The sequence below is a fragment of the Phyllostomus hastatus genome, unplaced genomic scaffold (assembly GCF_019186645.2).
Source record: "Phyllostomus hastatus isolate PE091 unplaced genomic scaffold, TTU_PhHast_1.1 phas_contig_1048, whole genome shotgun sequence".
NCBI classification, from domain to species: domain Eukaryota; kingdom Metazoa; phylum Chordata; class Mammalia; order Chiroptera; family Phyllostomidae; genus Phyllostomus; species Phyllostomus hastatus.
In genome coordinates, this window is record NW_025333513.1 from 1,965,460 (window position 1) to 1,989,735 (window position 24,276).

Sequence of the window (24,276 nt, forward strand, 5' to 3'; positions counted from 1 at the left end):
GTGCTATAACCCATGAAACAAAGAGTTGGAACTGAGTTTCAACAGACTGATTATATCTGGCCTCTCCTAATAGACTGAAGTCTTCTCAAGGGAACAAGTACTTTTCTTTTTTTCACATAACTACCTGATCCCGGATGCTTCCCTTGGCAGTGAAGAGCCCTTCCCTGTGGGTAAAAGGAAGGACAGGGGCTTGGGGCTGGTAGCCTGGCGTACCCTGTCCAGCCGGCTCTCATCCATCGACTTAGAGTACTCCTTGAGCTTGTACTCTTCCCGCTCAATATGGGCACTTTCGATGTCAGCCGACAGGTGAGGCATATTGGAGACCCAGGCCACTGTCCGCTCAGAGGCTGGCATCGTGGGGTTCAGTGTGGACGGTGTCTGAGAGTGCTGAGACAGGATGAGGTGGGGACAAATAGAGAAAGGTGGGAGAAGGCAGGGTGCATTTAGAGTGAGCACAGACAAAAGAGGGGTCCCAATCCCGGTTCCCTACTCTAACTCTGAGCACCTTGTAAATGCCATGCAAGCTATTCATTGTATCTCCCCTCTGAATGTGAACTCCATGACGGTAGGGATTTTTGTCTGTTCACTGCCAAATCCGTGGTGCCTACGGCAGCACGTGGCACATAGCAGGCACTCTGCACACATTTGTTTAACAAGTGGAAGGAGGTGAGGAAACTGTAATTTAGACTACAAACTAATCTACCTTCACCTATCCAACCCATTCCCCTCTTCCCTTCCTGCCTTCCTTCCACCCTCACCTACCTGCTTGGTGATGGAGGGCTTGAGCCCCCCACCCCCTCCGCTGCCCCCGCTGCCCCCAATGCTGCCCTCCTTGCTGAGGCTCTGTTGCCGTGGACGGGCAGGGCCGTAACTTGGCTCTGGCGACTGCAACAGATTTCCGCTGGATGGCCGGGGTTTCTGGGCAGCGCTGACTGTCAACTGTTGTGACTTGCCCCTCTGCAATGGAGGCGGCTGACCCCCGCCACTGACCCCTCCGCCGCTCCCACCTCCAGGCCCTGAGGGAGCAGGCCTCTGGGGACCAATGGTGATCTGGGGAGGGGACAGCATGTGCTGTAGGTTGTCCTGGAGTGAGAGCTGCCGACGAGTGAAGTCAGTACCAGAGGGTCCAAACTCATCACTGTAGCTGTGACTATGAAGGATGGAAGCGGCAGGGGGCTTGGGGACCCCTGAGGAGAGGTCCTCGCTCTTGCTATAGCCATGGAATGGGGCGAAGGTGTCCCCTGGGGGTTCTCCACCTCGGTGGTGGTGATGGTGGTGATGGTGGTGATGGGAGGAGGGTGGGCCATGGCCACCACCCCCTCCGTGGCCCCCTGGGGGACCTGGCCCATCAGCAGCCATGTGGAAGAGAGGGTTCTGGAAGGAGAGGGGGATGCGCAGTTGCTGGGCGGGGACACCGTCCGTGGTAACACCCATCTGGCTGAGGCGCATGCCAGCCGCTGTGATGGACGAGCCACTCCCCTGGGAGAGGCGTCCAGCGGGTGCAGGCCGCAGCCCCAAAGCGGCTGTCAGGGAGGCCTGACTCGAGTGCAGCAGGTCCCCGACAGCTGCCAGATTGGATACACTACTGCTGTTGAGGCGGCCACTGGGCCCATCACCCTGCAGATCCAGCATGGAGACACTCTTGTTGACACTCAGCATCTTCTGCTCCGGCTCTGTAATGTCTGAGCTACTCGTGCAGTATGCTGGCGAGGAACGGGCCAGGGGTGGACGGCTTACATAGAACAGATCTTTTCCCCCACCAGGGGGCGGTGGGGGTGGCTTTTCCTTGGTTGGGGAGGGGAGGCGAGCCATGTCCATAGAGCTGTCAAAAGGGAAGGGGCACACAAGCAGGAGGTAAGGCAAAGGCTACTGGCAATTGAGAGCCTGCTATGGTTTGGCCCAGGCCCTGGGGTAAAAAGTGGGACCCACAGGGAAGGGCTGAGAGCTGGTGGTGGCAGCTCTGGACAGGGCGGGGAAAGCAGGAGGGGATACATGGGAAAAGGGAAGGATAAGGCCCCTTCAGGAAGGGAGTGAGGCTCAGAGGAGGGCAGATGGGGGCAGCCAAGAAGAGGTATGAGGGTCAAGTCTGGGCAGATATGGAGGAGGTGAGGGTGCATGGAAGAGGAGAGGAGAGGAGGAAGGTGAAGGCCACTGGAGTGGGAGAGGGGAGCAGACAGGAGAGGAGGGTGGGGAGGGGAGAGCCCCTCACCTGTTGAGGCCTCGCGCCATGAAGGACTGAAGGTCGATGGAGCTGGAGAGAGATGGAAAGAGGGGCAAGCACAGACAGAGAAGGAGAGAGATGGGCAGAAGGCATGAACAAATGGAAGGAGAGGCAGGAATAGTGGAATGGATGTGGCGCCATGGAGGGAGAGACACAGGCAGAGGAACAAGCAGGGCGGTCATCAAAATGATGAACAGCAGCTGAGCCAAGCACTGCCCATCAGAACAGCTGCGGTGGCTTCAGCGGCCCTGCTAGGGTCCAGGTGTCACTGCCCTAGCACCGGGTGGTGGTGAGGTCTGCGTGATTCTGGTGGGGGCTGAGGCAGTGCTCATTTCTAATTAGTACAGACATATTTGAATGTTTGGACACTACATGGCTGACCCAACATGTGCAGGCTGAACCTCAGCTCAGGGACAGGCATGGGCAAGCATGGGGACAAAGCAAGTCAGAGCTGGCAGTGGAACCCCCTAGGCTTACAGCAAGCTGGAGCTGGAGAAGCCCCTGCACTTTTGGGGGGTTCCACGTTTCTTGCTCTGCCTGGCTTTAAAGGGCTCTCACAGCCTAACTGCTAACTGTATCTGTCTCCTTACCATTTTCTCTGACACCTGCTTCTTTTTCCTTTCTTTCAAGCCCTACAGAGGTGCACGTACAGCCCCGTGAAGTCTATTGAAAACAGAAAAGCAGGGGTCCTAGGGCACAGGTGTGGGGGGGTCCCAAAGTGCTCACCTGTTGAGGTCCCGCATCATGTAGCCCTGCATCTCGGCCGATGGGCCCCGAAGCACCACAGGCTGAGGCCGGGGTCGGTCACTCTGGCGGCTTGGCTGCCTTTGGATATTGGGGTTCCTCAGAGCTGTGCTGATGTCGTTGAGGAGCCGGGGCAGTGGGCCCAGCTTCAGGAGGGCTTCCTGTAAGGGTGAGGCTTTTACCTGGGGGCTAAGTGCCCAGCCCCATGAGGGCCTCAGAGGGCGCACACGGAAGGTGTCTGAGCTGGGGGAGTGGCAGTGATACATCTGGGAGCACGGAGGGGAGAAAATTCTGTGCAGGGGGTGGTCTCCCAGGCCACAGAAGCCTCTGAGACAACTGGGGATGAGACAAAGGGGTGTTTGCTGACCTTGCTGAGCTGGGGCAGCACCTCCCAGAGCAGGGCATGCAGTGTGGAGAGCTCGCGGCCCAAGTCGATGTAACCCTCAAAGCTACTGCTATTGGTCAGAGTGTCTAGGTTGGAGATCTCATACAGGAACTGCTGCATGGAACCCCACTCCAGCTCCAGAAACTCATTCATGAATCCTAGAAAGTCCTCCTTTGAGGTAAACCTGGCCAAGGAATCCAGAAAGTAGAGGTCAGACACACACACAAGGCCTTACACCCACACCTGTCTCAACGTCTCAGGAGATCCTTGATGCCCACCCTCAGCCTGAACCTTCTTCCCTTACTTGGAAAAGTTGGCCAAGTTCTGGATGACCTTGGCGATGAGGGTAAGGGTTCGTGAGGTCTGCTCATCTGGGTACTCCTGCATGAGCCCAAAGAGACTGGGCGACATGATGGCTGGGCAGAGGAAGCGCAGGAAGAGCGAGGCGCTGATCAGTCTGTCAGCAATGTCTTCCCGACCCCGCTCTGCGCAGCGCAATCGCCAAGACGCAAACACCTCCTTCAGCTCCCTCGGGAACACGCTGAGGGAAAAGGGTAGGGAGACAGAGAGAGAGAGAAAGAAAGAGAGAGACCGGGACTGAGCCCCAGAGACCCTCAGCTTCCAGGGAGCATGCTGAGGGGGGTGGCAGGAGGTGAGGGCGTGAAAACAGGTGAGAGAGACAGGTAGGGAGGGGCCGCAGGAGGAGACGGGAGGCTGCCGGAAGAAGAGGGCTATGGCAGAAGTAACAGACAGATTAAGGGAGAGAAATGGAGGGGGAGAGAAGGTGAGGGGAGAGGACACGCAGGAGAAACAGGGGTCATGTGAGAGAGACAAGGAAAGAAGAAAAACAGACACCAGGAAGAGACAGAGATGGGAGAGAGATGGAGGGTCACTTGAGGTACAGGGAGCTCAGACCCCCCAACCCTTCTGAATTCCAGGGAAGTGAGGAATGATCCCCAGTCCCTGGAATGGCTCAAGAGCTCACTCCCTCCATCTCCCGTTCCATGGTCCACTTTGACGTCCCACTGACACCTTGAACTCTGACTCTGCTAAAACAGAGCTCACCACTACTCCCATACCTCCAACTGGCTCCTTCTCCTGACTTCCCTGGTTCTGCCAGTGAAGCCACAGGTCTCCCAAACACCACCAGCCTCATGGGTTCTTGAGTCATCCTGACTCCCCACAGACATGCCCCCTCCTTTCCAATCAGTTGACAACTGCTGCTGATCCTTTCCTCAGAGGGCCTTTCCCACAGCTCTTCTATACTCTGCCTGCCACCACCCTGATCAGGATCCCATTTCCATGACTGGCTGGTTAACAGTAGCCCCCAACTATTCTGGACTTCATTCCCCCTGCTCCAGTCCCCCCCACCTCCACTCGGCCAAAGGATTAATCTCCTCAGTCATGATACTTGGCACCAGCACCATTAACGGCATCCCATGACCTACCAATAAACTCAAACTCCTTCACTGGGCCGCGGAGGCCTTCCAGATTCTAATTCTAATCCCCTTGTCCAGACATCTGTCCCACCACTCTCCATTATGAGCCATGTGTTCCATTAAACCTATCCTAATTGTTGTTTCTTGAAAGCTCCTGGGCCCTCTCATATTCATGCATGTGCCTGCTTCCATAGCCTTCTCCTGAAATGTCCTCTTTCCCCACTATATCCAAATATCAGAACCTGACCCAGTTTTCAAAGCCCAGCCCAGACCAGGGGACACCTCCTCCATGAAGCCTTCCCTGCTTTATCTCCAAGTTCTGCCTTCTCTGACCTTATGTTACATTGTGGTGGGGGAGGGGGACACCCTCACTTGGCACTTAACTCATCCTACAACAGTTATGCATCTTTTATGCATCTAACTTGTTCCTACTCATCCTAGTGGAGGTCTTCTGGAGGCAGAGGCCAGGCCCCATTTTACAGCACCCGCACAATGCTTTTGCCCATAAGTGGTCCTCAGTCCTCTTTGAGGATGGACAGATGGATGAACAGATGAACACATAGCTCCCCCGACCCTGGCCCCCCAACCCAGAGTTCCCAGTCTCACCAATGGGAGTTGACCACCTTGCACAGGGCCAACTCACAGCACATTCGCAGGTTGGCCTGGTGCTCTGCCAGACTGGACGCCGTGCACTTGATGGGGTCCACCTCACAGTTCTCCTCGGACTCATACAGAGCACGGATAAATTCCCCTGGGGGGAGCACAACAAGGGTGGTCACACCCTCTAAGGGCAGAGACAGGGGCTGTTGGATTGGGAGAATCTAAGAACCAAGTGGTTGGAATCTTAAAGCCTGAGGAAGGGTGGACTTGGGGTCTGAAGTAGCCAGGTTTAGGACTGGGGTGACATTTGGTAGGTTTAGGAAGGTGGGCCATACCAATGGCATCCTTGAGGTATTTCTGACCAATCAGTCTCATGTACTCTTCTATGGCTTTAGTGGCGAGCGTGTTCTCGCGGAATATGAGATGCTCTCGTTCCATGAACCGGTCCACCTCCGACATGGCCATGTCTGAAAGGAAGTCCTGAGGCCCGGGAAAATCCAAACGTCAGGCTCTGTACCACCCAACCTCAGGAAGACAAAAGTGCCCTATCCTCACTGTACACTCCCCCAAGGAAGTGCCCACTCCCAGGTCACCTTTTTCTGAGGGCACAACACTCACCTTGGCCTTGCCTGTACTCTGCAAGATGTGAACCAGTGCACTGGCTACCTCCTCCTTGCCTTTGACATTCAGGGCGGGCTCCAGTACTGCACAGAGCATCCGATAATGGTTGGTGACATACTCTGCAAACTCCTTATACAGCTCCATGGGCAGGATGCTCATTGTCTGGTAACGTGCTTTCAGCCGCACAGCTGGGCAACCTCCTTTGCCTTTGCCCCCTGAACCACCCCCTGAGCCCCCTCCGCCTCCTGAGCCCCCCATTCCTCCAGAACCCCCGCTGCCTGTTGGCAGGGTCACGGGGTACCACTGCTCTGTGAAGTGGCGCCCAGCCAGGGTGGCCACAGGCACAGTCACCAGGCCGACATAGCCTGCCTTGTCCTTCTTGCGCTTTTTGTCTGAGTCACGGTACAGATGTAGCCGCAGGGCACGGACAGCTGGCAGGTTGTTAAACTCGAAGTGCTCGCCCCAGAAGACGGTGTCCCCTGAGGCCGAGCGGGGCTTGGAGGTGGTACGCGCATACAGCATGTCATCCAGGCAGAGCTCACAGTAGTACCGCTTCTTGGGCGGCAACTCCCGGGCCTCTATGATCCACAGCTTCAACACATTGTCCACCCGGCGGCTGTTGTCCTGGCATGGTGGGGTGGGCATGGCGGAGAAAGTGGGAGGGGAGAGAGACAGAGACATTGAAAGATGAGATACAGTGAGAAAGCAGGCAGAGTATCTTGAGATAGAAATCATAAAACTGAGAAATTCATGTTCACTTGGAACCTTTGAATGTGACCTTATTTGGAAATAGGGTCCTTGCAGATATAATCATATTGAGAAGTAGTCATACAAGACTAGCATGGGCCCTAGACTCCATGACTGGTATCTACATGGAAAAGGAGATTTGGAAACCAGAGACACAGAGAGAGAAGACGGCCATGTGAATTCTGATGGCGGCAGAAACTACTGGACAGGTGCAGTTCAAGTCAAAGAAAGCAAAGACCCCCAAGCAGCCATCAGAAGTTCTGAAGAGACAAGGAAGGATTCTTTCTAGAGCATCAGAGGAAGCAAGACATCGCCAACATCTTGATTTTGGATTTTCAGTCTCCTGAACTGTGAGAAAATAAAGTTCTGTTGTTTTGAGTAGTCCAATTTGTGGTAATTTGTTACTGCAGACCTAAGAAACTGATACAGGTAGCTCATACATTAGACAATGGCATCAGTATGGAGAAAGATTTTAAAAGCTAGAATAATAAACCAAAGATACTAAGGTAGAATTTGAAGGGGAAAACTGGGAAGTTCTTCAAAGACAATCAGAAGTTAATTAAAAAAATAAAAATAAAAGAACTGCATAAATACAGGAGACTATACAGTTAGTGTGAAAAGGGCGTGGAGGAATGCAATTGGCCATCAGACCTTCGTGAGGCGAAGGTAATGCTGCACCATGAAAGGAGCAGGGGCTAGATCATGTCCAGCATCTTGGGTCTAGTTCTTTAAGAAGGGCACTGAGAAACAAGGGTTCCTCCAGAAGAAGGCCACGGGGACCGTATGTCACTGGAAAATGGGATACATGGACATCTGATGGGATTGGCAGCACTTCTCCCGGGAAACATAAAGTCTTGAGAAAAACAGACTCGTCCCATTTGTGAGCCAAAGGGACCTTAGAGATCATGGAGTTCAACTCCACTCCCACCAGTTCTACAGAGGGGAAGCCAAGGTCTAGAGACTTGGCTGCCTGACAGTTCTATGCGTCCTACAGAAATGCTGTAAGCAGTGACTGGGCGACCCCCTGTCAGGGTATTGGTGGAGCATTTCAGCTTGCAGGGCAAGACAAACCAGAGGACTTCAGGAGCCCCATCAACTCTAAGTCTATGATTTCCATAGCAGAGAAACAGATCATGAGGTAGAAAAAAAGGGAAAAGAAACGAGGGGCTCAGAGAAAAATGGGGGTCACCTCTTGCTCATCCAAGTCCCCTCCACCTCAGTTCCCTCTTTTCCCGAGTCTCACCTTCCCCCCGGCCCCTTGATTCCCCATGGCCTGACCTTTGCCTTGCCCCCTATACTCCTAATACCTTGTTTGGTTTTACCGCCCTCTGTAGATTCTCAATCCATTTGTCCCTTTCGGCCGCAGAACGACAGGCAAAACATTTTGTTCCTGATGATGTTGTTACCTAGAGAGGGGTGTGGAATTAAGATGGGCTGAAGAGGGGAGGTGATTCCTAAGGACTGGAGACTCTACCATCATCTCTTCCTCCCTGGCCTTTTTCCCAGCCCCTGAGATTTCAGTTTCCTCAACATCCCCACCTGTGCCATTTTCTCGAGGCCTCTCTGCCCTCAACCTCCATCACCCTACCCTACAGTCCTCCCCAGCACACCAGACCCAGTACCTCAAAACAGAACTCCTGACCCAGGATGGAGCTGTGCACTGGCTTGATAATGGAATCTTCATCCAAGTTGAGCTCCAAGGCCTCAGCTGCACTGCTAGGACTCAGCAAGGACTCATGAGAGTGTGACTCCTTAAAGCTCTGCATCAGCCGGGCCCTAGCAAGTGGGAGGTTCAGGAGAGAGGATCAGGGCCCCTACTCTTCTTACACACCAGGGCCTGCATCATCAACTGGCTCTAGGACAGAGGCTTGGGGAAAGCACCTCCTGAACCCCCTTCTCACAGAAACACAGACGGAAAGAAACCAGCCTATCCCTGTGGAAGGATGTGAGGGATGTGAGAAACTAGAACCCTTAAAGAAACCCCCTGGCCCCTGATTCACACCTAAGGGATTGTGAAGACTGGGGATACCTAGAAATATCTCAACCCAGACATGGACATGGCAAAGGAAAAAAAGGAAGCTGGGTGGGGCTGGGACACTTCTAGGTGGGACTTCCAGGTGACCTCCAAAATCCCTTCCTCAACATAAGGAAGACAAAGTACAGGTAAAGAGCCAAAGTGCAAAGATGTCTGTTTGGGCCTGGCACACAGCAGGTGCTTACAAACATTTAACAATTCAAAGAATAAACAAGTGAGGTAAGAGGACAAGCTTTAACAAAATCAGGGTTTGTGGTAACTTGTTACAGCACCCAGGGGAACTCAGAGGAGAAAATGACAAGACAGGAGAAAGCTGTGGGCAGGAAAGTGAGAATGGAAGAGAATGAAAATGGGGACTGGGGAAGAAGAGAGCTAGGTCAGGTAGAAAAAGGGGAGGCAAAGACATGTGCAGAAATACAGAGGATAGGGGAAGGTGAGGAGGGGTAACTGGAGAGGTGGGTGTGGGAACAGAGACGGGGGACAAGGGGAGGAAATATGGGGGGGAAGCAGAAGATAAAGGGCTGAGGGATGGCGGGTGGGGGCACAGAACACAGGAGCAGGGTAGTGAGCACTACGAAGACGAAGACGGCTAGGGGATGAAGAGTAGAGAGCAGTAGGAAAGCGGGAGGGGGAGCTCGGGTGTGGGAGCCTCCATGAAGCTATTTATAGCAGCCCCGTCATCTCCAGCTCCACTGCCGTCAGCGCCACGCTCCCCCGGCCCCCCGCCCCCACGGCCAGGAATACCATGCCCTCACCCCCCACCACCACCAGTCCCAAATCCAGCTCTGGTGACACTGGAGGGGGCAGGGAAAGGTGTGACTCACCTACCCCCAATTCCCTACCTGCCCAATCCTGGGGGTGGCCAGACACAGGGGGAAAGGAGGACAGGGTTCTTCCTTGGGAGTGACTGGGTGAGGGGGAAGCCCAAAGAGAGACCCCAAGAAGCCGGCAATAGAAGCAGACATCAGATGTCCCTCAATCCCAGCCTCCGTGACACTGCACTCTGGACTTCTCTGAGGACTTCCTCCTCACGCTTCAGTTCCTGAATTAACCCCATAGCCTCCCCTCCCCAGCCCACCAGCCTGTCTACCTGTGCCAGCCTCCCCATCACTGTCATGCTCTCAGCTGTCCTTCCCCTCACCCATTAGTATCTGTCAGCCCCAGTCCCGCTCCGACCTGCTGCCTTCCCCTCATATACCCTCCTATCTACATCATATTGCTCCTCTCCTACCAACCCCCACATTCCCTCCTGCCTCCACCACTCCTTCTCTGTCCCTCCGTATAGCTCCTTCACTCCTTGGCCGGAGCCTACCTTCGTTGGCCAGAAGAGTCCCTCCTTGGCTTCAACTTCACTCTCTTTCCTGCCTCTCTGCTTGTCCTCTCCCTGTCCCTTACCCCGTAACATCCCACAGCCAATCTGAGGCCTTCAACCTTGGTACTCAGGTAACTCCCATTCCCCAATCTCGCTGTAGAGCCCCCTCTATTGCAACCAGCTCATCCCTCCCGCTCTAGCCCTGTACCGGTCATGGTCAGCACTTCGGAAGCGAGGCAGGATCTGGCGAAAACTGCTGGTCCGGTCAAGTTTGGGTTGTGACTTCGTGCGTTTGATGGAGCTTTTTAGCCTCCGGCTCAGGAAGCCTTGCTGGGGGGGCAGGAAATGGGGATAAGGGTGGGTTGGGGCAGGGTCAGTCCCACCTACTCAGCCCACAGCTGGTAGAAGCCCTGGGTGGAGGTGGGATGGGGGGGCGAGGAAAGGCAGGTAAGAACCCTGCTACCAGTTTGTCTTCCTTTGCCCCCACAGGTGCAGGTGCACACGCACACGTACACACACACACCAGCTTCTGAAGGTGGGAGGGCTGGTCTGAGAAACAGGGAGGGCAGAGCAAAGAAGGAGGAACCAAAGAGGTGAGTCTGTCTCTCTCTCCCCCTCCCACTCCTATCCTTTTTCTCAGAATTCTGGGGCTCCAGCTGGGAATGGAAGGGGGACCCAGCTGAGCCACATTTGGCAGGCATCTTCACTCACCGAGGGCCGGAAGGGTGCAGCGGGGGCGGCCTCCATGCTGTACTGCTTCCCCCCTGGGACGCTCTTCCTCCTCGAGCGACCCAAGTGGTATTCTGGAGGGAGAAAGGGCCAGAGGGAAGTTGGGGAGGGGGATCACTGTCAGTCCAGGTTTCCAGCCCTGGCCCCAGCACATTCACCCACCTCCCTCTGTCCCTCACTCCAGCCTCACCTACCCCCCGGGAAGCAGCAAGAAGAGCAGCGGCGGCTGAGAGGCTGGTGGTGGGAAGAAGGGGGCAAGGAACCCGAGCCAGAGCCCCCAGAGGGGGACGGTGTGGGAGGCCTTAGGCCCATGACTGGGGCTGGCAGTCAGCAGAGGGGCATGGCTGGAGGGTCAGTAAGACCCAAATAATAAAGAACATGGATCCACAGAAGACAGGTCCTCGGTGCCCACCCCCCCCAGGAAGAGGCTAGCTGGTCGGGGGGTGTTGGGTTAAGGTCATTGCCCATAGGTAAGCTTTCCTCTTCCCTCAGCTGGGCACATCTTGTACCTGCCCCCCTCCTGGAACCCCCGTCTGTCTGGAGGGCCAGGGCTGCCTCCCATGACCCCCTCCCTGGACTGGAGGGGGAAGTCTTGGAAGAGACGGGTGAGGGAAGAAGCCTGAGGACAGAAAATTAAAGGAAGGGCCAGGTAGGGGGGAGGGGAGATGGAGGCTGGTTCCACTTGCACTGCAGTGGCAGGGACTCAGAAGGGAAGGAGTGAAAGGGAAAAGATTAAGATGCAGGGGAGTGGGGAAAATGGGCAATGGGGGTTGGGGGACTCCCAAGTGAGGGCTGGGAGAAGAGGAGGAGGGGAGGTGAATGCGGATGAAGCTTAGGACTGCCAAGAGTCTAGAGGGGTGGCAGCTCAAAGGAGGGAAGCAGAGGCTCTGCTGGCAGGGAATTTAGGGGGGCGAGGGGCTAGAGGAGAATGAAAGTGAGGGATGCCAAGCTCCGGCTCCTGCTCCAGAATGGCTGCCCAGGCCTGGGCTCCCCCCTCAGTCCCACAGTCACCACTGCAGCCAATGGGGGGGCAGGTACTGCATCAGGGGCGGGGCTACCATCTCCAGGGCAACAAGAAGCTACAGGCTGGAGGGGGTTGGACCGGAAGGGCTGCCAGTTAACCCTCTCGATTCCAAAGCAAGGGAGGGCCATAGCTACTATTTCACATCTGCTTCCAGACTTGCAAATTGCCCTAGAATCAGTCCTCAGGTTCCCTTTGCCTACCCAAGTGTTAGAGGGTCTGCACACAAAAATGTGGATCCCATGAAATAGGAGCCCTAGTCAGTCCCTCAGGAACACAAGTGTAAAGCATAGAAACATGTATTGAGCTGTGTGGGTACATAGATATGGGAACCACGATGCAAAACTAAATAGGGATCTAGGTGCTTAGAAGGTGTACAGACAACTGTGGGCACAGGGTGCTGCTGATCAACGCGTGGCCCGAGTGCTTCGGGCAATCAGGTAGGCAGCACATTACAGAAATGGACATCTAACCCCGAGACGCACGCATGATCATGATACATGCTCGAGCACACCATGCTCTCGGCCACATCAAGCTGTCTCTGAATCTCACAAGCACAAACATCTTTCATTCACATGGAAAGTACAACTACAGCCACTCTGTCTCAGGACAGCCCCTTCCTCTCCCCCCTGCCCCCGCCCTTCCCTGATTTCCAATAGGCATCCATGATTGCTACCAGGATAAAGAAGAAACAAGGAGTAAATGTGTTAATTATCCTCCTGTTATGCACTCAACGATGCACATAAAGACCCAGAATATCTTTGTCCTAGCCTCTGCATTTCTCAGGTATGCTGTTTCACTCTCATTCCAGGGAACCTAGCTCAGCCATTATTTTCAGAAGAAAGCTCCTCTAATAAAGGCATAAAGTCTAACTTTAAATCCACTAAAGTTTTGCTTTGGAACTGAAGGATTAATAGAAAGAAAGTCACTTGCTAATTGGTTCGCTTGGTTCTTGGAAGTAATAGAACATTCCACATACAACCAGGAACTAAGATACATGAACTCACACCTAAGTCACAGGTACACAGAGGATACATACACATATGCTTACAAAGGCTCACTGCCACAAAAGTCAGAGCAGCAGAAACACACAGGAAAAGGGGGCAGAGAGACAGAAATCCAGTTCATTTTGGTGTCAGTACTGCATGCAATGACATGTATAGAAAGCATAGCACACATCCAGTGTACGTGCACACAGCAAACCTGATTCTCGTACATTGTGATCCTGGGTCTCCATGTCCCATCCCTGACACGACGTATACAGGCATGCACACACATAACAGCCACCTACACAGACCCGTAACACAGGCATTGTGCAAACACCCACACATGTACACACCCTATATACACACACAATTGCTCTCACATGCACACACAGCAAGAGCTTGAACTCCTGCCTCTTCAACCTCTTAAATCTTGCCCACCCACAGAATCTCCCCCCTGCCTTGCAGTCCCCTAAATACAGAACCTTCCCTTTGGCCTTTCTTCCTGTCACACCCAGTTGGCAGCTTTCATGGGGAGCCAGGGGAGTGAGGTTGGCAGACCAGGATAAGGAACAGAGTTGGAAAGAGAGCAGAGAAATGGAGGGCAAAACACTTCACTGGGGACAGCAACCTCTAATGACATCCCTACTGTGAAATGCCTCACTATGAGCCAGCCTGAGTGGCCTCCCCTGATCATACAGGGCCTACGTGAACCAATGCCGTCTTCTATCTTCCTACTTCCTTCTCTCAGAGATCACTTTACCAAAAGGCTTGACTTCCCACCCACTGCCAAGTCTCCGGGCCCCTTCTCCCACTGTCTCCACCCAGTTCCCATCCTAAACTCTTATCCTCTCTGCTGTCTTCCAAATCTGCTCAACTGTGTTCCAGATTCACAATCTCCAGCTACTCTTTCTCCCTGGCTCTTTTCTCCTCTCCAAGCCTCTCTCATTCCTCCTTTCCGTCTTTCTCCCCACTTTTCCTCTCTACCCCTTTTCGGCATTTCTGTCCCTGATCAAGTAGGGGCTCACATCTGCCTAGGCCAAAGGTGTTTCATATAGAGTAGGATTCCAAGGAACACCCCCCCCCCTTGCACACCAGACACACCCTGGACACCCATGCTGGGACTGACACACATACCCAGATCAGTGATGGAACACACATGCAAAGACACACACCTGCCACCAGGGACACAGAAAATCCTGCTCATGCAGCCACATACATCCCCCCACACAGGAGACTGACCAGAGTTGAGCCCCAGCTAAGGACATACATGCTCAGGGTCAAAGTTGACATGTACCAGTATGGTCACCGACTGCCCCACAAGCCAGTGGCCAGTCCAGCAGCTCCCTAGACAGGAAGGGGACAGAGGCAGGATAAGACAGGACAGGTTTGCACCACTTGGCTGGATGCACATGTGTGCAAGAGTAACTGGGCCCCGTGTGCACATGGCACCGACACACACGGGACACGAGTATGGGCACAAACACAAACGTGGACACAGGGGCTGCCACCTCCACAGAACGGGGTTCCAGGACCATCCCACACCAGCCACCCACGCACGCGCACGAGACCCTAGTCCCCCACGGGCCAAGGCCGGTCCCCAGACCCCCCAACGCCCCCGCGGACCTCCACTGCCCCCTCTCCAGTTACCATAACTCCCCCCACTCGGAAGATGCAGCGAAAACATGCGGAGGGAGCAGCTGCCACCGCCGCCGCCGCGGCGGCTTCCTCACCCCCTCCCCGATCCCACGCACACGCGCACCTTCGCCCCCGCGCACCCCCCACGCGCGCTTCCTGTCCGCCCGGCCCCGCCCTTACCTTGCACCCGCCTCCCTGGGGGGTCGAGGGGCGTCCCAGATGGGGGAGGGGCCCCGCCCCTGCGCGGGGGAGGGGCAGGGTGCGGCGGGAGAGGGGGCGGCGCGGCCTCGCTCCAACCGCCCAGCGCGGTGGGGGCGGCGGGTCCCGGGACTGCCGGGACGGCCGCGCGGTGACGGCCGCGGGAACCGTTCCTTCCGCCGCCGCTCCCGCCGCTGCAGCCGTTGCCCGGGCCCCGCCGCCGTTGCTAGGCGACCGATGCTGCCGTGGCCGCCTCTGTCACGAGCCCCGTCGCCCGGAGACAGCGCGAGAGACGCAGGAGGGGGCGAGGGGACCCCCCAAAACCAACCGGGCCTCCCACTATCCTCTCCGAGCAGAACCCCCCCCCCAACCCCGCGCCAAACCGCGGAGGGAACGAGGGGCGGCGGCTCCACCCAACAGAGGAGGAGCCCTGGATTCCAATGCCCCTCAAAGGTCCGACGACCTCTCCTGGGCTCGAGCCTCCATAGCCCCAGCAGACACCTTCGCAGACACAGGCCCCTAGGCCCCAATGTCCCCTGCACGTCCTCCACACCCCTTGCACTTTCCACATCCTCCTGAAAACCGCAAAGAGCTATCAACTCTTTCAGTAAACCTCTCCCCCAAATATATATACCCCTAGGCCCCCAGGTCCCAACCCCTACCGAACCCCGAACCCCAACTCAACAACCTCCACATACCATCCCCAAATCCAAACACACATGGGTGCCTCCCCACAGCGGATGCACAGGAGACTCACACTAGACCCCAGACACTGAGGAGTCAGGGTAAAGAGAAAGATAGGGAATATGTGAGCAGAGAAACCAACCACCGGACATATGAAAAACATGTTCCATGAGCACGTGATCATTCTGGCCTGGACACACAGGTGTTCACACGTGCACACAAACCTTTCCCAGACATGGACATGACACACACAGATGTAACAGACACACATATTATCTGTATACAATCCACCACCACCACCATCACCACTTGGCTCTGCCTCAGGGATGTACTACCCACACACACCGAGGGTCAGAGGTTTCCATGACAATGACACACATCCCCAGCCACCCACCCACCCAGGGTCTCAGAGCTGGCCCCCAAGGGCATTGGGGCCTGGGTCTATCAGAAGAGGGTTGAAGGGGAACCAAGAGACAGAGACAGGCCACTGGCTCTAGAGGAAGAGAAACTGAAAGCCCGAATCCCTGAGGGGAGGGGAGCTGGTGGAAGAAAGGAGTCACCAGGGGGGCGGGGTGGGGGGGGGGCGAGGGTTGTGGAGAAGATGGAGGCCCTGGATCCTTGGTCCTGGAAGGGGAATGAATGGTAGGGGGCAGTGAAAAGGGGATTTCGGGGGCGGGGCTGAGGGTGTCTCTCTGCACCTTGGCTGCAAATCTGTGTTCTCTGCCTTCAGCTCCCCTCACTGTTCCCATGGAAACCTTTTAAGTGAACTTCTCAGGAAGACAAAAATCTTTTTTTAAATGACTAAAGAGGGGGGGTGGAAGGGGGCAGAAAGAGGGAGGGAGGCGAAGAGGCAGATGGAGGAAGAAAGAGAGAGAGGTGGAGAGACAGACTGAGCAGACAGCTTTACAGACAGACAGAAAGGAGACAACATGGGTGGGGGTCTGATGGCGTCCCACCGGAAGTAGGGCGGAGAGACAGAGGAATCAAAAGGGGTAGAGAAAATAAGAGAAATCTGGAGGAAAGAGAAAAGGGGTAATGAATTGTAGGAAAAAGAAGCAGGTGATGAGAAGTGGGAAAGGGGGCAAGAAAAGAGGGGCGGCCTAGAGTCCAGGTCCGTAAGAAGAATCAGGAACGTGGGGGTGGGGCAGAGATGGGGGTGGGGGAGGGCAGGAACTAGGTTATTCTCTCCAAGATCTCAGACCAAGGGAGGGGTGAGGATGGGAACACTCGAACAGGAAGCTAAAGATCTAAGGAGACTATTTTTACAAGCACCAGGAAAAGTCAAACTTCGCTGCTGGAAAGGAAAAGGGAACGAAACGGCAAGGACTGTCACCCGCAGGCCCGGTCCCGCTCCAGATCCCAGAGGAGGGCGCCTTCTCCTCCCAGGCTCCAACTCTTAGGACGCCAGACTGTCTCCACCTCCTCCCAGCCAGAGACTGCTCCTTCAGTTCCCCTACTTCCTCCGCCCCAGCAGCCCCGTCCACCTTCAGCCCTCTCCCTGCGACTGTCCGGCGCACCAGAGCTGCTCGGCCGCCATACCATGCTCGCCGTGGGGCCGCCCCTCCACCGGCACGGAGACTGTGCGTCTCAGCAGTTTGTTGCGGCTGGACTCGCTCCTCCGGTCCCGAATCAGAAGGGGGTGTATCTAGGGGGATGCGGGGTGTGTCAGAGCTCACCGCCCGGGCCATCCCACCTGTCCCTCCCCCACCAAGCAGGCTGAACCTCCCCTTCCACCAGGCCTACTCACCTTCGGCCCCTGCCCCACCACAGTCTAAGTGTCTCTGGGTGAGTCAATTTCTCTTTCCTCCCTCTCTCCTTCACTCCCTCCAGTCCCACTTTCCTCTCTTCTCCCTCCATTTCTTCCGAAACATCTTCGAGGGAATTCTCCCAAACCCTACTCAGTTCTTCCGGGAACCCTCCAGGAGTTTGCTACTCCCTGATCCACTTTCCCCTTGACCTTCAAGTCCTCCATTCTTCCTGCTTTAATCCCAACCTCCACCCCCCATCCCCTTCCCTTCCTCCGTGCCTGTCACAGGGGTAGCAGAAGCTGCATTTATAATCAGGATCCACAGCTTGTCTCCCTCCCACGCCGGGCTTGTGGCCAGACCGGGACCCAACCTCCCCACACCCCAGAAGGCCTGGTCACCCCCCTCCCACCTTTCATCTCCCTCGCCCCTTAACTCAGCCTCTCACTTCCCTTCTTCCCTTTAGCCATTACTTCTCCCTGAGCCTCATCCCCATCTCCCCCTTGCCCCACCTCCTTCCCAACTGCCCCCTCTTGGAGCCCTCAATCTCCTCCACCCCACTACTCCCCAGGCACAGTTCCACAACCCATCTAGTTCTAGCCTCTGGTGGTTCTACACACTACTCATATTCCCAATTCTATCCCCCACCCCCTTTCTACTGGACTCTGGCCACTCCTGTTGCCCCTCAGCTTGCTGGCCACTGGTCACCTCAGGCCCCTCAACCTGTCTTCATCTTTCTCATGCCTTCATTACCCCATCCATTGTCCTCCCTCTTCATCCTCACATCTCACAACAGTCCCCACACTTATGGTTCTGGTTTTCCCAATTCATCCTGCAGACCCCAAACCCTTGGTCAAGACTGGTGACCACTAGTTGAGTCACTTACATGTCCCCCAAAGCCTAAAACTTTGACTACCCAAACCACCTCCCCCTTTAAGTCACCATCCTTTCCTAGGTGCCTTGACTTTACTCCAAGGCCTGAAACCTCCATCTGGCCATCTCTCCACACTCTCACTTGCCCCCTTCAGTTCCCTCAAAACCCTGGTTAACCCCAACTCCAAATCCAACCACAACCTCCCCAACAGCTTTTTAAAAAATTTTTATTAATTTTAGGAAAGGAAGGGGGAAGGGGGGAGAGAGATAAACACCCATTAATGCACTCATTGGTTGCTTCTTGTATGTGTCCTGACCGGACATCAAACCTGCAGCCTTGGCATATAGCTCCAGCCAACTGAGCTATCTGGCCAGGGCCCCAAAAGCTTTTGGGGCTCATCTCTCACTCTCTCTCTGGTCTGATAGGCTACCTTGTCACTCCCCCTAGCCCTGGCCAGTGTGGCTTGGTTGGGCATTGTCCTGCAAAACAAAATGTCACTGGTCTGATTCCTGGTCAGGGCACATGCCTGGGGTATGTACTCAGTTCCCAGTTGGGCGTGTATGAGAGGCAACCAATCAGTGTTTCTCTCTCACATGGATGTTTCTCTCCCTCTCTTTCTTCCTTCCTCTCTCTCTAAAAAATAAAATAGTAATAAAGTTGGCCCCCCAAATAACCCTACTCCCACAATCATACCCCTGGGCATCAACCCTTCATAATGGCATCTCCTTTCTCTTATGGATACTCCACTGCTGACCCAGCTCCCAAGTCTGAACCATAACTCCCCTGGCTCTCTAATCACGCTGCATGACTACCACCTCCCACAGGAACCCTCTGTTCATTTCATGTCTTTCGCGCTCTGGCTAGTCCCTTCCCCCATCTCAATATTCTTACTCTTTTAGACAACTTCCCATACTTCCAGTTCCCCTCATTTCCAGGCATCTCCTCCCTTATATTCCTTCCTGATGTCCCTGGTAAAAGCCCTCTCAGGGTCTCCCTAAACCCTGATCTCAGGTACCTTCCCAGTCTTCCGCTCTCCCTGCCAAGATCCGCTGACCTCTGTCATCTCTCCCAGGACTTCCCAGCCCCTTCCCAGTTTCCCAAAGACCCCACTATCCCCTGCCTTTTCTCTGAGTCTTTCAATCCCCGCTCCCTGCACTCCACCCCATGATGGAGAAAGGACTGAGAGTGGTGATAGGTCTTGCTCAATGGGGGAAGTGGAGGGGTTCCCAAGGCTCACTTTAAAGGTGATTCCCTCCAAAGTAATCGCCATTTCTTCACCCTTCAGTTTCTCTTTCCCATCCCAACCTATCCCACAATATGGGCAGGTGAAAACAGGAAGCACCCCCAAATCTTCAGAACCACATCTCTTCCCCAATACTGCACATGGCCCTCAAACACCCCCTAACAAAGGTGAGAGAATGCTTGCCCCTTTCCACATCCCAACCCAGATCTCAATGGCCACCCTCCTCCCACCACTTGCAAGTGTCACTTTGTCTGCCTTCTCTGTCTCTTGCCCTTTCACTACTGTGAGTTTTCCCCATCTTTGTCTCTACATTCTCCCATGCTACCCAATGGTCATTTTATAGCCTTCCCACCCTGCTCACCTCGTCCTCATCCAGCATGAGAAGCTGGTTCCCCGAGATGATGCAGAACCGAGGGTTCCAACCAGGACGATCATATGGGGAATGGACGTATTGGGTTCGGTGCATAGGGGGTCCCCGTACATCTGGGGGACAGAGACACACAGAAACAGTAAAGGGAGTTTCTATGCATTTGGGAGACAGAGGCCTAAAATTGTGAGAGCCCACAAAGTGGGAGAAGGGGACCCCTCCTGCCTTGAGATCACAGATGGGGTTGAGACACCTGGGAACTTTAAAAGAACAGAAGATAAGCCTCTTATCTGGGGAAAAAGAGGGACAGGAATCACATCACAGGGCTCTGTTGACCTCAGGAAATAAATAGGAAGGGTGGCTCAGGGAGAGGAATTATATCATGACAGAGAAGGTGCAAGTTTAGAGGCAGAAAAAGGTGAAGAAGCTCTCTATCCACTTCAAAAAAATAAAAAGGTGGAGGGCAGCAACACTGGCAGAAGGAAAACACAGACAGGTTGATGGCAGGTGTCTGGGAAGAGGGAGGGCATCCAAGTAACTGAAGAAGACAAGAACTTGGAAGGGGCATGAACCATCTGCAAGAGAGTAAGAGGAAAGCTACACAGCTATGGGAAAGGACGGGGGTGTAGGAACAAGTGGGTCATGAGATTGTAAGAGCTAAACATCTGGAAAAGAGAGTGAGGGAGTTTACCTCTTCAGAGTCAGGGATATGAGTGGGTCCCCCCTCCTGCCCCTCCTCTCCTAGCCCAACCCTGTTCATCCTTTGGGTTCTTCAGATGGTAGAGGGTAGAGGGTCTTGTGAAGGGGCTGGGGAGTGAGGAGGTAGGAAATATGTCCTCGTTTGAGTAGAGACTGAATTGATCTCTTCCCCCACTTCATGCTCAGAGATCAAAGACTCAATACCCCCACCCCCCCCCACACACACCTAGTCTCCATAGTGTGGAAGCCAAGTCCAAGGACATAGGAACCTTCCCAAGGTGCAGTAAGAAGCTTGAGGAAGAAAGAGGGGAGGAAAGATAGGAAGATCCAGGCCTGTGACATAAAGGGGGCCTCCAAAGACTGGAGCTTGGGTTGGAGACAAAACTAGAACAGTAGACCAAGGATTGCCCATGCTCAGAGGTGCCCCCAGGGTCACCCTTCCCTAACTCTACTGTTCTTCCCATGCCACCATCTGCATATGGCCTCTTCTTTAAACCCGAATGCTACACACTGTCACAGGGACAGGCCCTATGGAAGAGAGAAATCAAATTGGTGACATCAAAGTGATAGAAAAGAGGCCTAAGGCATCGAAGTGTGAGAGAGTTTAGAGGAAGACACAGCAAATTCTGTCACCACTACAGGATAATTAATCATGGGTATATTGCAGGGGGGAAAAACTGATCTTTGAGCTTCATTCCAACTGAATATCCTAAGTAAAAGAGTTTTGAAAAATCTAACCCCTTTCTGTCCACAAACATGTCCTTCATATTTACCCAACCTGTAGGTCAGAGATGAGTCCCCAGAATATAGATATCTAGAAAACCCCAATACTTTGAAACTGTTCTCTATCTCAGGGACGCTATAAGCAATATCCTCTATACACACAGAGCTCACCAAGGCTCTGAGTCTGCAGACACTGCAGGCAACATGCCCAATGCACTGAGACTCTGAGGACCCCCAGAGGACAAGTCAGTTGATATACATAACCATTATGGGAGGGACTGGTTCAGGCTACAGCCACAGGGAGGCAGGTTAAACTTCAGGGGCACCTTCCTGGGAGCAGGGAAGGACACAGGGAGCTTAGGAGCAATTCTGGAAACACACATATTGTCTGGATTTAAGTAAGGATGATTCTGGGAGGCAGATGCAAGAGACAGAGGAACACAGCTGAAAAGGGAAAGGCTTATAAGGATGAGAAATCACACAGAGCTCAGATGGAGGTCTCTTGTGGTCCCTGTTCCAACCATCAAAACCTGTGTCTTTTCACCCCAAATCTCCAACAAGTCAAAAAGTAGAGGAGACAAAAGAGGAATGGGTGACGAGCTGGAGTATTAGGGGAAATTGTGTAGACACAGACTTGTGATGATAAGATGGGGAATGGGGTAGGGAATAGAAGATGGGCTGGGGGACAGATGACAGGGATGGATCTAGGAGAAGAGGAGGTAGAAATTATGGCAAATTGCTAGTGACAAGGAAATACAGCAGAAGGGCCCAACCGGACACGGGGCAGAGGAAATCAGGTAGACCTAATAGGAATATTAAGACAAGAGGGTCATTGAGGAGGTGAAGAGGTGGTAGAGATATAAGGGAGCTACTAGAAAGAAGAGGAGAGAGAATGGACCGCAAAGAAGGGACTGATACAGGGAAAGGACAGAAGGGGGACTCTCATAAGGAACGGACACCATATAGGGGGAAAGATATAGGTGATGGACACCAGAGGAGGGAAGAGGAATGGAAATAAGGATTGGAGGTGGGGGAGGGGGTAAAAGTGGTTACGTGAATGGAACGGATGAGACCCCAGGGGTTGTTACACTGGTCAAAGCCTTAATGAGGGTCGATGTCTGGGCAGTCTAACCTGCTGCCCTACTCCCAACATTCAATTTTACTTGTATTTCGCCCCCAGCCCAACAAACACACGTTTGTCCCTCCCCCTCCCCGGTCTCTCCTCCCCCAACCCATTCCCTCTCTTCTCTTCCCTCCATCTGGACCCTCCATCCCTTCCCCCTCACACACAGCCTCCCTCTCCATCTGGCCCCTTATTCTCTCCCTCCATCCTCCTCTCTTTTTCTACCCCATACCATTCTTTGAGCCCCGCCACCATATTCTGACCCCCATCTTCTTGGCTTCTCTTTGCACCCCTGTGTTTTCATTTCCCCCTCAAAGCCCCTCTCCTGACTCTGCCCTTCTATTTCCTGGATATTTTCCACATCTCTCAGTTTCCACCTCCAAACTGTTTCTGCCGCTTTCCCCCCAACCTTATCTTCCCACCACCCTTTCTGGCGATCTCTTTCCCCTTCACCATTTTCACCTCAGCCCCCTTTAAGGCCTGTTTCCTGGCCCCTCAGGTTCCTATCTACCCCTGTGCTGTGGCCTCCAGTCCCTTCTTCCTCATTGCTTCTGTCCTGTCTTCCCAGTCCTCCTGTCTCCCTCCATTTCACCTGCTCTCTTCCCTGGCCTCGGCTCTGCCCCCTCCTCCGCCCTGCCCCTCCCCCCTTTACCCCCTCCAACTGGCCCTCCCCCTCCCCTCACCAACGTACCTCTGAAGGGGGCATAGGACATCGCGGGGATGCTCCCCCGGTGGATGGAGGCGCGAGACCTGCTCATCAGGCCTGGGGCGGGGGGGCGGGGAGGGGGCGGGGGACGGGGGAGAAAGAGAAGAGAGAAAGAGGGGGAGAGAGAGGGGGAGAAGGAGGAGGAGGTGGAGGAGGAGGAGAGAGGAGGAGAGAGGAGCGGAGTGGAGCAGAGAGGAGGAGAGAGGAGGAGGAGGAGGAGAATAGGAGCCAACGGCAGCAGCGGCAGCCGGGAGAGAGAGAGAGGGGGGCGGGGGAGTGAGAGAGAGAGGAGAGAGCTGGAGGAGGAGGAGAGAGAGACTGCAGCCCCCACCCCTACCCAGTGAGAACCAGAGAGTCAGAGACCCCTGACTCAAAAACACCAGATACAGAAAGGACACTTCTAAAGATGCAGACCCAGAGAAAGATACCTTGAGGCCCCGGGGGCGGTGGGGTGGGGCGGGGGATGGGGGGGTTAATCTGAGGCACAAATCCAAAATCTAGACGAAAACGGACCTCAAACTCAGTTAAAAAGAAAAGAAAAGAAAAAACCCAATTCCCCCAAAATCTGGACCTCCTTGAGAGAGGGGTCAAAATCTGAGCAACCAGTCTCAAAAAGGTTCTCCATGGCCACAGAAATCTTAGATTCTAGACTCAAATGGTAATTTCAGACACCCAAGACCCGAGGCCTGGACTCAAAGAAAAAGACCCATATTCAGAAAGAACTCAGATATCAGAGACCCCCGATTTAGATCTCACAGAAAGGAAACTGCAGATTCAGAAAATGGTAACTCAGAAAACTCCAGACCTTGGGGTTGGGGGTCAGGGGAGAAGGAGAAGGGAGAGAGAAAGAGGAAGGAAGGAAGAAGGAAAGAGAGCTAGTCCAGAGATGAATGAACTCAGTGACCTCAAATTCATAAAGAGTTTGAAAGACGTTGGAGAGTGATCACAGACCCAGAAAAACAAAAGGAAACCCAGTCCTGAGAAAGAAACCAATGCAACACTGAAAGACCACACAGAAACATATCTGAGACAAACTCCAAACCAGCGACAGAGATCTCGGGGAGACCCCAACCCCAGAGAGGCAGGTATAAAAAATCTGATATCAGCCTGAGAAATGCTCAGTCACGCCCACCCAGCTGACCCAAGACCCCAGACCTTGGAGGGAGGAGGAATACTGGGGTAGAGGGAGTGGCAAGAGCCTTTTTCTCTACTTCGTCCTCTTACCGCTCTCTCCTCTTACTGGCCCCTCTCCATTTTTTGGTCACAGGATGTGTAGGGCAGGTCCTGATTTCTAGGGGGATGAGTTCAGGGAGGGAGACCCAAGGCTGACAGGTAGACCAGTCCTGAGGAGTGAAATAGGAAGGGGATACGGCACAAAAGGTTCATCACTACTTCCTCGTGATCCCTCCCTAATCCCCAGCCTGTAGCCCTCAACTCTA

The 24,276-nt window shown here is 54.2% G+C and overlaps 1 protein-coding gene across 3 annotated transcripts in view; it reads right to left on the reverse strand.

Moving 5' to 3' along the window:
• SYNGAP1 (synaptic Ras GTPase activating protein 1) overlaps positions 1–22,889 on the reverse strand; it is a 31,152-nt gene extending 8,263 nt beyond the window's left edge. For 2 of the 3 annotated variants that reach the window (XR_006785240.1, XM_045835093.1), the window contains exons 1-16: positions 22,823–22,889; positions 19,581–19,702; positions 16,897–17,002; positions 10,816–10,907; positions 10,313–10,434; positions 8,380–8,533; positions 8,065–8,163; positions 6,008–6,634; positions 5,725–5,869; positions 5,396–5,540; positions 3,655–3,891; positions 3,333–3,534; positions 2,948–3,126; positions 2,210–2,251; positions 763–1,822; positions 214–387 (exon numbers count right to left, since the gene is read on the reverse strand). Coding sequence is in view for 2 of the 3 variants with exons in the window: in XM_045835093.1 (XP_045691049.1) it covers positions 214–387; positions 763–1,822; positions 2,210–2,251; positions 2,948–3,126; positions 3,333–3,534; positions 3,655–3,891; positions 5,396–5,540; positions 5,725–5,869; positions 6,008–6,634; positions 8,065–8,163; positions 8,380–8,533; positions 10,313–10,434; positions 10,816–10,907; positions 16,897–17,002; positions 19,581–19,702; positions 22,823–22,889 (3,573 nt within the window). In the remaining variant the exon portion in view is untranslated. The remainder of the gene's footprint in view (positions 1–213; positions 388–762; positions 1,823–2,209; positions 2,252–2,947; positions 3,127–3,332; positions 3,535–3,654; positions 3,892–5,395; positions 5,541–5,724; positions 5,870–6,007; positions 6,635–8,064; positions 8,164–8,379; positions 8,534–10,312; positions 10,435–10,815; positions 10,908–16,896; positions 17,003–19,580; positions 19,703–22,822) is intronic. The other variant, XM_045835101.1, reaches the window with a different exon arrangement.
• Positions 22,890–24,276: the final 1,387 nt, after the last annotated feature.